The following is a 16,214-nucleotide window of genomic DNA, read 5'->3' on the forward strand; positions in this document are numbered from 1 at the left end:
AGTTCGGTTGGTTTTTTCTAGCAGCAAAATAATAGAAAAATGTTGAGAAAATTTCCAAATTAAAATTAAAATTTTGTATACTTGTTTGGGAACTTTCTGTCACTTCTTTAAATTATCAAGAAAAACAATACCCGAGATCTTGATTTTTTATTTATTATGTAGATAGAAAATAAAATAATAATAAAATTAAAACATAAAATCATGCGAGAACGGACGGCGAAATTGTTTCCGCTTATTTTGCAGTATACCTATATAGTAGTAGTACTTATCTGAACTTGTTTGGGACCAGAAGATTAATTTTCTTATTATTTCTTAAATTAAAATAAAAAAACACGAACCCATTTTATCCGGGGTCATAAAAGTACTTGCATTTCCTTTTTCAAAAATTACAAAATTAAAACTTGTTAAAGGCGTTTATTATACAAAATGTAAGAAAAAATGAAACTTAACTAAAAACCTTTAATATGTTCTTAGTGGTAAAACCAACAGCGAACATATGGGAAACGGCACATCTTTAGACTCGAGTTATGGCGCTAACTCTATTTCGGAGGAATACGAAAACTCTATAGTGTAAATAAAAAGTCTTTTAGCAACAAGCAATAAATTTGTCGACAAAAAATTGGGTTCCAATGGGAATGGTTCCTAGCAATCATATTCGAAGTTGATATCCAAATGATATTCGCACAAAAATACCATTAAAAGGTACGGATGTTTTTATTTTTCCAATACGCTGATGGGCAGCATTTCGTACAGCATAAGCGCTGCTGTTGTTGCGACTCCGTGTGAACACTCAATATTGAAACCCACTGCGATTGACATGACATGGAAGAGGAAGATAGCGAAGTTAAAACAGCTGAGTATTGGCAGCAGATTGTGTAGCTCATTGCTGAACTGCTCAAGCAAATGGACAGAGACCTGAAGGATAGTGTTCCCGCGGATGCCAGCGTCTTCTCCCCAAATCGTTGGGTCAAGCTGAATGTGGGAGGTCAGATATATGCCACCACCATCGACACTCTGGTAGGCAGGGAACCGGACTCAATGCTAGCACGAATGTTCTTGCAAGATGGCAGCATAATGCCCAGCGAGCGGGACGAGCAAGGAGCTTTCCTAATTGACCGGAGCCCTCGATACTTCGAGCCTATCATCAACTACCTGCGACATGGCCAATTTGTCTGTGACTCTAACATCAGTGTACTGGGCGTCCTGGAGGAGGCAAAATTCTTTGGAATATTTTCGCTTGTAACCCACTTAGAGGAGCGCCTGGGACAACAGGAGGGTCCGCTGGGTGATAGGCCACTGACGCGCAACGATGTAATTAAGGCCATCATTCAGACCTCCGTCATAACAGAACTGCGCTTTCAAGGCGTAAATCTTTCCGGGGCTGATCTTCGAAAACTTGACTTCCGCAACATCAATTTTAAGGTATGCGATGGCGATGCAATCATGAGAATAATTGAACCAAGATGAATTGCTATAGACGAGTGCCTCGACTATCAGAAATCCGTCATTCTGTTTCAAATTTCAATTAAAATCGAAATTCAGGGCATTTATATTGTCGCGGCACACACTACCGACGCCAGCGCAGCCACCTAGCGGTGGATAGCGGTACCACTGACGTTACTCAAAGAGTAAAAGGGTAAATTAGAATAGTCGGAAAGTATGTAACAGGTAGAAGGCAGCGTTTCCGACCCTATAAAGTATAAATATTCTTGACCAGGATCACTAGCCAAGGCAACCCAGCCGTGTCTGTCTGTCTGTCCGTATAAACGCAGTGATCTCGGAAACCAGCTAGCTACAAATCTAGAATACCCTTTAACTCTACGAGTAGCGTCAGTGGTACCGCTACCCACCGCTAGGTGTCTGCGCTGGCATCGGTAATAACGAGTATAATAAAATACTCTACATTTTTACGTTTTATTGACGATATACTGGTTAGACACGGGCGTAAAATCATTTCTTATTTACTAAAGGGCCGAATTCAACAATTTCGGATGGTTTTGGGCGGCTTGTGGTCGTTAGAGTGGGCGTGGCACCCTGCTGAAGTAAACTTGCGCTGCGCCAGAGTCTTTAGAAAATTCATGCCTAATCCCAAAATATTAGCATTTATAGTTTCTGAGAACACATCGTTTATACGGACAGACGGACATCGGGCTAGATCGACTCGGCTAGTAATCGGGTCGGAAACGCTTCTACCTGTTACATACTTTCCTACGAATCTAGTATACCCTTTTACTCCATGCGTAAAGGGTAAAATAAAATTACAATCACACTAAAAAAAATGTGGGGGACAAAAGCGTTTTCGTTTGTGGGCGTTAGAGTGGGCGTGGCACTCGGCTAAGGCACTCTGAATGTCAAATTTTGTTTCTTTAGATATAATAACGTGGGTGCTAGGCAAAAATTTGGGTAATGGCTGTTTGTGGGAGTCGCAATCGGCTGAGGCAAACATGAGTTTCATGAGAATAAGTTGAATCTATACACACAAAAAAAATTGTCATCTGTTCTTTTCAAATAGTTATTCTAACGTAATGCGTTAACGTAAGGGTTAATATAAGAAATAGATATGTAACTATAAAAAAGGTACCTGGTACCATTTGTATAGTTATCCAAGCCCCTAAAATATATAAAAAAGTCAAAACCATTTTAAATATTAAGGTACAATTTCTTATAGTTACTGAACTATCTGCATTGGTCAATTTTATCAACGAATTTTTTTTGTGTGTATGAAACATTTTAGAACGTCAGATTTCTATTTCCGAACTGGAGCCACTTAGAATTTAAATCTATAATTAATAATTTATTCTTAATGAATGGCTCGATATCACGAAAGAGTATGGATACATGTGCGAATGCGAATACTACATATGCCAGCAGAATTGAAAATCTGGTCCACTCTTAGCGAGTGATAGTTGGATCCGGTGACTATAAATGCACCACGTTCTTGGCCTAGGTTGATAACTATGAAAAGGACACCTTATTTGTTATGTTTTTTCAAAAACAAGTTTTTTTGAGCTATTTTCAAAATACAAATTTTTTACCTTTACTTGCTAGTTTGTATGCGCTAAATCTTGGTTCTAGGATCTGAACAAAATTGTACAGTGTTTAGCATCTTGGTATAAGAAACATTTGTTTTACGACTTTTGGAGAAAGCCGATATTTAGGCGAAAAATCATTTTAAAAAATCTACATTTAAAAGGCTTTCATTCTGAACAACTACACACCCGAGCTATATGACGCTAAAAAGGTAATTGACCTGCTACCTTTGTTAAAATTGGCTAAATACTACTGTGGGGAAAAAGAAAGGTACATTTGTTCGTAAAGTGAAAAATTTGTATTTATTTTTTTAAAATCAATTTCATCCAATCATCCAATTCATTTCCAATCCTCGATACATGCCAAACATTCCCTTTTCGGTTTAGCCATCAGCGACTTCTTCGATTTTTGATCTCCTAAATTGACCTGAAACGCGTTCCCCGGTGTGGTCTCTAGAGTTTCGGGAATAGACAAAAGTCACACGGAGCCAAATCGGGAGAATAAGGCCGTTGCATCAAATGTTTGGCAAAATGGTCTCGGAGAACGAGTCGGTATTTATCGTCTTTTTAGACGATTTGCTTCACGCAAAGGACGCACAACGCTCAAATAATAATCCATATTAACAGTTTGGCCGGGTGGAAGGAATTCATTGGGCACCACACCGATCCCATTAAGGTCGGTGATCAGAATCACTAGCCACCTACTCGCGTTCTCAATATATGGTTATGTGCGCGGCAGACAGATTGTGGGCGCCACAGAATGTCGCGGTTTGTTGGCGTTAGAGGGGGCGTGGCACGTTAAAGTGGGCGTGGGAAACTTTTTTTTGGGTCAATCGATAGGTATTGATCAGAGCAATACATTTCAGTTACAATTTTATTCTAGCGTTAAAACTGTAGGAGCTACAGTTTTGGGCGGTTTGTTGGCGTTAAAGACGGCGTGGCACCCTAAGGAAACAAACTTGCACTGCCTAGGTATCTCTAGAATGCATGTGGATGTGGATGTGCATGCTAAACCCAGAATTGCAGCTTTTATAGTTTCCGGATCACAGCGTTCATACGGACAGAGGCACTGACAAGTACTAACAAAATCTTTAGCAATGGTTCCTGGTACTTTGAGTTTTTTTCTTTTGCGCCTTATGAAAGTGGCATCATCATATTTCCAACACCAACGACCATTTTGTACTGTATGAAGATTTATTTGTTTTTTGGCATTTGTTGACCATATATGTATATCTATCTGTATCTTAACAATTATTTTTTGTTGATTTTTCTTAACTAGAATTTAAACAACTTAATTTGTTTATTAAAGCACAAAACTGAAGCAAACATTTTATAAGTGTACAGTTAAATTTGTGTTCCATTATTGTACATTTTCAGCTTTTCTTGAAGAAAAAATAAACAATTTGCACACCTCCTTAGAGTTTTAGTGTGTATTATCAGTTTGTCACCTTACCAAACAACTTTAAACAGTGAAAAAAGTAGTATTAATTACTTATGTACAAAGTATTTGCATAATATTAAAAAGTCAACTCAAATAACTTTTTACACTTAAATTACTAAATATCATTAATAGACCATTAATTTTCCTCCCCAGTACGCAAACATGTCACGCTGCAATTTGTCCCACACCAATTTGTCCCACACCTGCTTGGAGCGAGCGGACCTTCAATATGCAAACTTGGAGTGTGCACAACTAGTTTCAGTGCGAGGGCTTTGCGCGAACATGGTAAGAACTTCTTCACCAGAAAAAGGAATTTTAATTAGTATTAGAGTCTTAGATTTTTCGGAAAGTATGTAACAGGTAGTAGGAAGCGTTTCCGAATATACATATATATCTTTTTAACAGGATCAATTGTCATCTAGCCATGTCCGTCTGTCCGTATGAACGCTAAGATCTTGGAAACCATAGGAGCTAGAATGTTGGAATTAAGCATGCATATCTTGCGTTTCCTGCGCAGCGCAGTTTTGATTCAGCAATGTGGCATCCCGACGGTAAAGCCTATAACGTTAAAAACCCATCTAACGCCCACATTTTTAAGTACAAATTTTGTTCTTATCAATACCGTTTTATATGCCAAAATTATTAAAATCGGAACATTCATTAAAAAGTTATAGCTAAATAATATTCAATAATTATCTAACTCTTTCGAGATCGCACACCGTATTCAGGAAATTGATTGTTTTCACTAACAAGCCACCTAGCCTATAGCCCCATTTATCGTCTACAGCATATCTCCATCCCTCAAGCAGTCTCTTTAGCTGTCTAATAGTCGAAGCCATCGACTATTAATTAATTAATTTTGATTGTTTGTTGTCATTTTGATCTATTCAATGAATTTGTTAATTATTTGGCAAGCAAATTCCTTAAATAATGATTTGTTATCTCAATAACAAAAAGGGGAAGGGATCGATGTTTCTTATTTAGTTCGTTAGGTTTTGATTCAGAGCAAGCTTTTTGTCCGAATCAGAAATTATAAAAGCTGCACCGAAGGCATTAAGGAAGCATATCCTGGATTCTCGCCAGACTGCCTAAACTGTGGCGCTCACAGTTTTGATGCTACACAAAAATTTTACTTTTTTTTTGTTTTGCCTTGACCGTCTGTCTGCCCGTATGAACGCTGAGATCTCTGAAACTATAAAAGCTAGAAAGCTGGGATTAAGAACACAGATTTTGGGGCTCTTACGCAGCGCAAGTTTGTTCCAACCAAGGGTCACGCCCTTTTTAACCTCCATAAATTCAGGTTCTGCCTGTCCCACCTTTTTGAAAATATAGAGAGCCCGTGCTTTCTCTATGCCATTATCGACATGCTAAAAGTTAAGTTAATGTTGTTAACTGAGAATCTGGTATACGATAGTCGAGTCACTCGACTATAGTGTTCTCTGTTGTTGTAAGCTCTACTCTTGCAGTGCTCTAAAAATTGTATTTTCCTAAAACTAGGCATAAGATATTAACCCGCCAAATCTTTCAGGAAGGTGCTAATTTGCGTGGGTGTAATTTCGAGGATCCAACAGGAGTGCGGACTAATCTAGAAGGTGTTAACCTCAAAGGAGCTTGCCTGGAAAGCAGCAACATGGCCGGTGTTAATTTACGTGTAGCAAATTTAAAAAACGCGAATATGAAAAATTGCAACTTACGAGCAGCAGTCCTAGCAGGTGCAGATTTGGAAAAATGTAATCTTTCAGGCAGCGACTTGCAGGAGGCCAATTTGCGCGGAGCTAATTTAAAGGACGCTGAGCTTACTTTAATGGTGACCCCTTTGCATATGTCGCAGGCCATACGATGATATATACGATGGGGACAGTATTTTGTGCAATTACATATCACATATTAGATTCTGATGATTAAACTAAAAAATTTAAGATTATTGATTGTAAATACTTATAATTTTAACCGTAGCCCTAAAAGTAAACAGTATTAGGACTTAATTGTATTTGCATAATTTCCATTTGTGTTTTAATTTCCGTTTGCAAACGCAGTGCGAAGGACAACAAACAAAATCACAATGTAAAAATCTAGTGAAGATCGCAAATTCAACAAATATCAAATTTTGTGACGAAAAGTAATTATGTATTTTCGATTTAAGTTTGATCCGTTTTTAAGCAGTTTGTAGAGCTTGTATTCAATAATTTTTTATCATGTGAACTTTATTTTAATAAAAATACTTTTAAACCAACAAAATATTAACATTTGTGCAAATTGAATTCGAGTAAAACATTCGAAAGTAATATTCGGAGCAGGCTTGTATGTATATTTGAATACAACCGTAAAAGTCCTTTAGTTTCTGTTAGTTTTGGGTTTTCGGCTCAGCCCTGGTGAAAGCGGCGATAATCGACGGAAAAGAAGTTTAATCGACAAGATTACAAGTGCGTTTGATAAGTTAAAAAAAAGTAACAAATAACTAAAATATATTTAAAACTTACAACTGTTTTCAGTATTATTAATCGCCCGAACGACCATGACAAATGTTTCCCAGTACATTCAAAATAAATAAAACAAAAAATGAAGTACAGCTACACAAACTATAAAAAAATATGTATACAAATTAAAAATGTATTCTATTTTATAAATCTATTTTTATCGAGTTCTGCTGAACGTTGCTCTACAAATTTTGTTTTTGCGGGATAAAAGCTAGATATGTCAGATTCTCTAATGATAACTCACCGACGATAAGCTAATAAATACTGCGCGAAAAACTTTGGAACTCCAATTCGTGGAGGATAACAACTTTATTACCTAATTTCTTTGGAAGGCAGTTCCCGTAGTGTCGAATTTAAGCTGTTGGAGACATTGGGGATAAATACCACAGACTACTGGGCTAGTTGTATTCTTACTGAATATACCCGTCAAATGACACCGCATTCAGTGCCAAAAAATCAGTGTCTTAGTTCAAACACTGTACCAGTGTAATAACAAGTGTCGAGTGGCTCGACTATCAGATACCCGTTACTCAGCAGCAAAGCGAGATTGAAGTGCGCCACCTACCCGCGATCTCAATATATGGTTATGTGGGCGGTAGACAGATTTAGGCGTTAAGGGCGTTAAAGTGGGCGTGGCATGCAAATTGTTGGCGCCACAGGATTAGGCGGTTTGTGGGCGTTAGAGTGGGCGTTGCAATTTTTTTTTGGATCAATCGATAGGTATTAACAAGACTAATACATTTCAGTTAAAACAAGGAAGAACGCTATAGTCGAGTACCTCGACTATCAGATACCCGTTACTCAAAGGGAAATGGAGATATGCAAGCAGCAAAGCGAGATTAAAATGCGCCACCTACCGGCGGTAGACAGATTTAAGCGTTATGGGCGTTGGAGTGGGCGTGGCAAATTTATTTTTGGATCAATCGATAGGTATTGACGACACCAATACATTTCAGTTAAAATTTTTTATCTAGCATGCAAATTGTGGGCGTTTAAGTGGGCGTGGCAAACTTTTTTTTGGGTCAATCGATAGGTATTGATAAGAACAATACATTTCAGTTAAAATTTTCTATCTAGCATCAAAACTGTAGGAGTTACAGTTTTTGGCGGTTTGTGGGCGTTAGAGTGGGCGTGGCAGTCTACTGAAACAAACTTGCGCTGCGTAAGAAGCTCAGGAATCTGCACGCCAAATTTCAATAGCCTAGCTCCCATAGTTTCCGAGATCTCAGCGTTCATCCGGACGGACAGACAGACGGACAGACGGACAGTCGGACACGGCTAGATCGACTCGGCTAGTGATCCTGATCAAGAATATATATACTTTGTGGGGTCGGAAACGCTTCCTTCTGCCTGTTACATACTTTCCGACGAATCTAGTATACCCTTTTACTCTACGAGTAACGGGTATAACAAGATACTGGGGGACTTCCTAGAGTAAAATTTCGTTTCGTTTGTGAATTTGTCCCAAAGCGTTGTTTTAAGGTCCTGAAAACATTGAAATTGTGTTAAGCAGATAGGTTTAAGAACCTTTAGTTCTACCACTTTTGGAAAACTAGTTAAGAGGGAAAACGGCTTTGAATTCATTAATTTCGAAGAGTCGTAACCTCTACTACTACTTCAGACGCAGACTTCTGATATACTTCGTTGAAAAGGTGTTTTGAAATACTATACACGCCTTTTTAACGTAATTTGTCTTAATGTCATAATGAAAACTTTTGACATACAACAAAAAAAATGCTAGTGTTGGTAGAAGCTTAAATATTTTGCTGAAGCGGGTCGAATTAGTTACTTTTAGATACTGTATTTTTTTGTCGCATGTAGAATCATTTTTCGTCACAAAAGTTAATATCAAAACTTTTGTAAAGGTGCGATCGTCAGTATTTTTATATCCGTTACTCGTAGAGTATTGTAATCCGGGAAAAGTATGTAACAGATTGAAGGAAGCGTTTCCGACATCATAAAGTGTATACATTTGTGGCGATCATGTTTTTGCCATCTGGCATCGCTGGAAACAGCCCAGAGTAGAGAGGTATCTAAAAACATCACACTCTATTAAGAAGGTCGCTAAAAGCCCAACAAGAAAAGAGATCTCACCTTTAACAAATACTCAGTTTTAGCTAAGTAAAAAAATATACAATGACAAGATGGTACAGCAGATAAAAAACAATCTAAGCCACCTGGTTGGCACGACCAGGTGACAACGCGGTCGGAGCTACAATCAATCGCCAAGCCACAGCAGCTACCGGAGCAACATCATCTAGGGACAATTCTAACCCCCAATTGTGTTGGTACCACAACAAGTACGCATACAGTGCCCAACGTTGCATCCAACCGTGCTCTTTCCATGCCAAGAACAGTTTAGAAACTAAGCACCACCGTTGGAAATCAACAGGGCAGCACCGACGGTCGTAAGGCAAATGCTTTACAACGCTACCCTTTTCTCAAAGTAAACATCTGCAGAATTTGATCCTCCAACCTTCTCTTCGTTTCAGTATCCCTTACCACACATACAAGACTGCACTCATATATTTTTCGGAAAGCACGTATTTTCGAAGATCGATCTAAACCGAGCACACCATCAATTCCCCATCCCCAAAACGGCCATATCTACTCCATTTGGATTATTCGAATTCACCCACATGACATTCAGACGCACCACAAACATTCCAACGATACATGCATTCCGCATTTTCAAAGATGTCTTCGTTTACTTCGATGACATCGAGGTTACATCAGTTAATATAGAGCAGCACCAACTTCACCTCGGCAAAGTATTTAAACGAATGAAAGAAGTCAATCGATTTCTTAGGACATCAAATCGATGCAAAGGTCATCTAAACCACTGCCAGATAAAGTGAGGGCCGTCATAGAGTAAGATTCTATATAGAGACACCATTTTCTCTGCTGCTCTCTTTTGAGACTTTGCCAATGAAGCCACCTAGGCGAAAGAGATAATATCCCAAGTTGTTTTAACGTTCGATGGGACCTTGTAGTTCCTTTCCGCTGTGAGTTTTGTGGGAATTTATATATCTGCACTGCTCTTACTCACTGTTTTGTTTTTGTAATTAATCCTCACCACTATTGCTGTTGCTTCGCACTTGTTGGGTGTGTTAAAAAATCAAAATTAGCTTCAAACTTGACCTTGAATTGGCTCTCAGCAGAGGTTTGGCAGGGGTTCCGGCAGAGCAAAGGTGTCTCTATATAGATTCTTACTCTATGGGTTCGTTTCGGATTTCCCTCTGCCCAACGTAGCTAAGGAGCTACGACGGACCCATTGAAGTGAAAGAAAGGTAATCCAAATACTTTACCATAAACACTGGCACTCGATGTATCAAAATGTCTATAGACCGACTCAAGCCCGCCTTAATCGAAACTCAGCAAACTCAATTAGACTCCCTGTTCGTTTTATAGCAGTGGTCGGCAGCGGCCTATCTAGTGAGCATAGGGAAGTGTTCTGCCCATCCTCTGCTCGCTCACGTATAACGTACATGTTCGTGTGACTTCGGCATGGGTCTTCGGGTCATTTTTTCTCAACTTCGGCGCGCTTTTTTGTTGCTGTGGCAGAGGATCTCAGTGCAAAGCAGAGAAACGTCTCGCTACAGCACGCCGCGCGCAAACTTCGTGTTTGTTACACTCACACTAATGCAAGGCAAACTTGTGATGATATGTGTGTGCCGACCACTGTTTTATAGCCTCCCTTCAGTTCTGCAGTAGGGACGCGGTGACAAGGCTCAAGGCAAAAAGCTTTTTGTTTTTTTTTTTAGGTGCAGTGGCACGCGCCAACAACGAAGAGGAAACAGAAGAAATCAAGTAAAGGGGTGAGAGGAAGACTTGGTGCATTCTGTTTGAGTGATTGAAAGGGAAGCATCCATTTAAATTGTGCGCAGCAGAGTTACATTAATCGTTTCTTTAAGTTAATATAATAAAGTCAGGTAAGTGTTACATTAAGTTTAAGATGTTGTCCGTTGATCTTAGTTTAAAGTACGTAAATTTGAAGGTATTCAACGGGTTCCGTTAGCCGAAAGAAGATGAGGAAATGTTTTGTGCAAATAAAAATCCTGCAAAGGGTTAAACACAGCTGTAAAAGGTAAACATATAAATAAACAAATAAAACGACATTTTTAAACATATTCCCATACATTTTTTCAGGAGCGTGGACAAAGTTTTAAGGATGGCGATGATTAATGTAAAATGCCAATAACGTAACATAAAACTAGGCCTACTAACAATAATTGTCCTTTAACAGAAATTCTAAATAACACTATTTAATTAAAATGAATTTAAAAGTAAATAAAAATGTAGGTATTTTACATTCTATATTTTCATAAGTGAAAACTCATTGGAAATATTCTTAATTTCACAAGTGATTTCACTTGGGACGTGCCACTTGCAAGTGATTTTTTAAGTGAAAACACATTGGAAATATTCTGAATTTCACAAGTGATTTCACGTGGGATGTGTCACCGGCACGTGACAGGCCATACGACAAGTGAGTATATTTTCATTTCATTTTCATTTTTACTAGTGAAAAAGCGGACATCCCTTACAATTGTCTATATGGAGTGTTAAGTTAATTGAGTTATGAAGTTTAAAGTTAACTTTCAAACGCTAAGGTGACTATGCCTTCTTATCCAATCAACCTCTAATAAATGAGCCGAACAATGCCGTGAAAAAAACCGGCATGTATGGCTTTTGTGTATGTAGGTTTTTGTGCAACAGTTACCAGTTGAAGGACAAAAGCTGCATGTTGGCCTCATCCTTAAAGAAGTGTAGTAATATTTCTCTTCACAATAAGATTATTTGCTGATTTTCGCGCCGTTGGAAGGCTCTTTGGTCCTGCTACAACAATAATTTCCTTATAACGGCGCGCTTCTAGTCCAAATGCGTTTCCTTCTTAAAAAAGTCCCGAAACTCAAAGTACAAAAATTAACAAGCACTCGTAAATAATACTGAATAAAAACAATGAAATACTGAATTGATTTGCGTGTGCCATTTTTCGGTGATGCGAGCTGAAGCAATTTTTACCTATCTCTTTTTAGCACGTGTGTTTCAGATCGGCTAAGAGTTTTACTAGTCGAAAAATCTTATTCTTTGTAGTGTGACCGAAGTTTTCAAAGTTCACCCGCATGTAGCATAGTCTTACTGTCAAGCAGCTTGGTTTTTTGCCGAAGGGAAAACAAATCAATTTAAGCAATTTAAAAAGAATAGTCTGCTGGTGCACAAATAAACTACAACGAATGTTGTTCAAGCTCGCAGTCCAGCTCCGAGTCCCAATGGGCATATTGGACCTAGAGGAAGTGAGAGCCAGATTGGGAACGGGGTGGATCCGCTGATGCTGCATAAAGTCGCCCAGCATCCTGGCAATGGCTGGCTATGGCTTCTCCAACTTCACCAACTCCAGCGGGTGCCCTATTTTCCTCCTCGCTATAGAAGGCAGAGCGTCCTCCACCTCCGCTTAAGCTGCCAAGTAGCTGGTGGTGGTATCCGCTGTCCTACTGGAGAGGTCGTCTATTAGTACAACGCAACCAAATTCTTTTGGCCATATCTTACTTGCTTAGCGAGGACACGCCTTGCATGATATCCATGTAGGGGGCGAAGTCCCACTCGGCATGTTCCTTCCCACTGGGATTCCCTAGCGGATATCCTCCAGCACTGCAACTATTCTGCGGAATTTACTCGCTAAATGTTGTATTTTTTCTTGTATTTCCTTAGCTCATCTAAGAACCGCGCTGAAAAACAGACCCGACGAAAAGCGTTAGCCGCGTATTTGCCTCTCCCTCACTCCTAGGTTAGCTCACAGTTTTCGTCGATGTTAGTACTAGGCGTTCTGGAAAACAAATTCGCTGAAGCAAAATTTTGTCTCTGAAGCGGACATCACCTCTTTGTAAAGATGCTTTAATTGGCTTAATCCAATAGGTAACCCGACTAAGTGGGACAAGGCTATTATCAGCGACCGAGGAACAAAGCATGGGGCCTCTGTAATGTTTTGATTCCGCAGTCTTTGGGAACTAGGGATGTCGGAAATATATCAAAATATATATATCGATATTTTTTCTCTTAAAAAAATATTATCATCGCGATATTTTTTGGGCAAAAAAAGACGATTTTGACGATATTTTTTAATGATATTTCCGATTTTTTATGTTTGGTCAGTCTTAAAGCCTAGTACTCAGATCGGCTAAGAGTTTTACTAGTCGAAAAATCGTATTCTTTGTAGTGTGACCGAAGTTTTCAAAGTTCACCCGCAACCCATGTAGCATGGTCTTACTGTCAAGCAGCTGGGTTTGTTGCCAAACGGAAAACAAATCAATTGGAGAAATTTGGATTTGGCGCCCTATTTCATCTGCTCTGACCTTCTGGATTCGATTTTGGGGTTTTTCTTCCATTTTTAATTTTTAGTTTCCACATCGCCTTTGCACGAACACCGCCAAAGAGTAAATTTCTTAATCTTTGGGCCGCGGCTAACGGCGTTCATCGAAAATTCACTCGCGAAATCTGGAATTTTTTCTGGTATGTCCTTAGCTCAGCTGAGTACCGCGCTGAGAAACAGACCCGACGAAAAGCGTTAGCCGCGTATTTGCCTCTCGCTCACTCCTATACTTAGCTCGCGGATTTCGTCGATCTGAGTACTAGGCTTAAGCCAGAAAGCAAAGTGAGAAGTGTATGTGAAAATGAGTGCGGCAAAAGATTTTTAAACAGAATCAAATGCTACTTCTGCGAAATGCACACAGAAATGCTCTCAGTGGAGGAGCTTAATATTTGTCGCGATTTTTACCATGTTCTCCAACCTTTTAAAGAAGCCACTGATAATGTGAGCGGCGATTCTTACGTGACCGTCAGCTTAATGATTCCTATGATTTCTATGATTAATACAAAATAAAAAGAAGCTAATATAGATATCGCTGAGGGCATTCTAACAAAATATACCCTTCTACAAATATCACAAAAGCAATTGAGTGGTTTGCTGCAGGATAACATACTCATGAAAGCCACATAGCTTGATCCTCGATTTAAAAAAATTTATTTCGATATGCCTCTTCACGTAAAAAATGTCACTGATGAAATCATAAAGCAGATGGTTGAAAAAAAGCAATCAGAAATACTGCCTTCGTCTGTAGGAGAAAGGGATTTCGGAGAACAGGACAAGGTCGCTTTAAGCATACAGGAATCTTTTCTAGATCTGCACAACAGGACCATAGAGCTCCGAGACTCTGTAGTCCAGAGTTCCGAAAGAAAGGAAATGCTGCTTTTCTTTAGTATGCCATTTTGTAGTTCTCCTTTGGATTTCTGGATTCACAAAAGTCAACTATGCCCATGCTAGCGAAGATGGCATTAAGTTGCCTGATCACGCCTGGTAGTTCGGTTTCATCGGAACGGTTGGCTTCTGCCATAAAGTGTGTTGTTTGTGACTCCCGTAGTCGTATGTTATACCAGCATGTAACCGAACGAGTTTTTCTTAAATCATTAAAAAACAGATTTGTTTGCGAATTAATTAAAAACAAGAACAAATGTACGTAATTTCATGAATTATAATTAAAAACAATAAGTTCAAATGTATGTAATCAGTATCTTTATAAATAAAATTTAAAACAATGGGCTGTGCCATATCCCTAATAATTTTGTTATTTTATTTATTTTTTTTTCTAATGCTAACAAATAGTATTAAACTAAGCGCTAACAGTGGTTTTTTTTTTGGAGCCATAGCAGCTTAGGCCTTCGGCTCGGGGCTTAAGTTGTGGGTTTACTGTGAGATTATATACATATTTACAAGATTATACTATTTATGGGATCCTTAGATTCTAATTGTATTTACATTGATATTTATTTATATTTTGTGTATTATTTTTGAACTTTTTAGGAACTTTATGATGTTGTGGGAGTTTGAGTTTAAGGGATTGGCTATTATTTTCTTATTATTTTGTATAAAAGACCTGTAAAAGACCCAAATTTACAGCAACAGGACACCGTTTTTCAAATTTAGCTGAACATTAAAAAATATCAAAAAAAATCGATATATCTATATTTTTTTAATGATTTTTCTTAATATCATCGTGTGTTATTTTTTAAACAGCAAATATCATCGATACGATATTTTTTCAAAATCCAACAACCCTATTGGGAACACCCCTACTCGCATCATATACCCCCCTTCCCATATAGTCCGTCTGTTCAAAACTGTTGGAATTTTTGACAAATGTGAATCTCCGATTCCCACAGGGCATATCCACCATCCAGCCGATAACAGCTGATCTGAAGACCTGTGGCTAATCAAACCAAAACCGTTGTTTGTACCTAAGCAATTGTTCTGGAAAATTGCGTTAAGAAATGTATCTATGTAGAAAGGAAAGAAAATAGCTTTTCCACACCTCTATTTCCCTGGTCTAAACCTGTTATGGAAAACGAATTAACTTTATAACTTCACTCTTGTGTAAAGATCGCCTTATAGTCTTATAACACCATGTCGGAAAACTTATTAAGTGAGTCAATACCCCGATTACTCCAAAAATAAAATCCAAAGTCTACCACAAATATTGACTTTAAACTCAAGATTCGTCGGAAGCATGTATTAGATAGAAGGAAGCGTTTTCGACCCAGTATATAAGCGTCCACAAACTGCCCTAAGCTGTGTCGATTAAAATTTTAGTTGATCTACATTAATATAAATGTTTTTAGTCTATTTTATGTATTGCTATCGCTTTCTACGCGGAACAAGAATCATAAGCTAATTCAGAAAAAGAAAGCAAAGAGGTAGAGGTACTATTAAATAACGGACAATTTAAACAATTTATTATTCTTGTCGCTGTCCTATACCGAATAAACTTATGTTTTTTTCTGTTGATTATTTATGTTTAGCAAACATAACATAACATAAATGTTATTAGTCTATTTTACGTATTGCCCTCTCTTTTTTGAAACCACCAGAAACATAAGCAGGTGGGAGTAACTAAAAAAAATAAATTATTTGTCCTTTTCATTTATGTCTCCCTTTGTCCTCTACCCTATAAACCTAATAGAAATATCATTTATACACCTAATTCCGACTGGGTTAATGTCAAATTTAAATTGCTGGAAAACAATGGTATGGTCGCGGGTGGAGTGTGCATTTCGCTCTTTGCATTCTGTCTCCCCACAATGAGCTGCCGTGCATTCACATGCGCCAAGAAGGGACGGAAAATATTAATTCGTCGTTGAACGTAAAATTGGCCGTAAATATTTCTGTTATGTCTTAGGACTAAGACTAACTCTCGTAGTGCGCAACTGTTACTC

The 16,214-nt window shown here is 38.4% G+C and overlaps 1 protein-coding gene and 1 long non-coding RNA gene across 3 annotated transcripts; both read left to right on the plus strand.

Moving 5' to 3' along the window:
- The first annotated feature begins 837 nt into the window (after positions 1-837).
- On the plus strand, positions 838-6,708 carry LOC108011665 (BTB/POZ domain-containing protein KCTD9). 2 transcript variants are annotated; one of them, XM_017076864.4, is made up of 3 exons: positions 842-1,422; positions 4,624-4,755; positions 5,999-6,708. In XM_017076864.4, the coding sequence occupies exons 1-3, from the start codon at positions 904-906 to the stop codon at positions 6,311-6,313; spliced, it is 966 nt and encodes a 321-aa protein (XP_016932353.3). In that variant the 5' UTR covers positions 842-903; the 3' UTR covers positions 6,314-6,708. The 2 variants fall into 2 exon arrangements, with proteins under 2 accessions (XP_036673666.3, XP_016932353.3); XM_036817771.3 differs by lacking the exon at positions 4,624-4,755 and having other exon boundaries at positions 838-1,422.
- A 1,515-nt stretch (positions 6,709-8,223) lies between these two features.
- LOC139353302 (uncharacterized) lies at positions 8,224-11,264 on the plus strand. The gene is made up of 4 exons (XR_011604506.1): positions 8,224-10,237; positions 10,712-10,879; positions 10,945-11,034; positions 11,097-11,264. It is a non-coding gene; the product is annotated as an uncharacterized lncRNA (long non-coding RNA).
- The last annotated feature ends 4,950 nt before the right edge of the window (positions 11,265-16,214 follow it).

This window comes from Drosophila suzukii, chromosome 3 (assembly GCF_043229965.1).
Source record: "Drosophila suzukii chromosome 3, CBGP_Dsuzu_IsoJpt1.0, whole genome shotgun sequence".
In the NCBI taxonomy this organism is placed as follows: domain Eukaryota; kingdom Metazoa; phylum Arthropoda; class Insecta; order Diptera; family Drosophilidae; genus Drosophila; species Drosophila suzukii.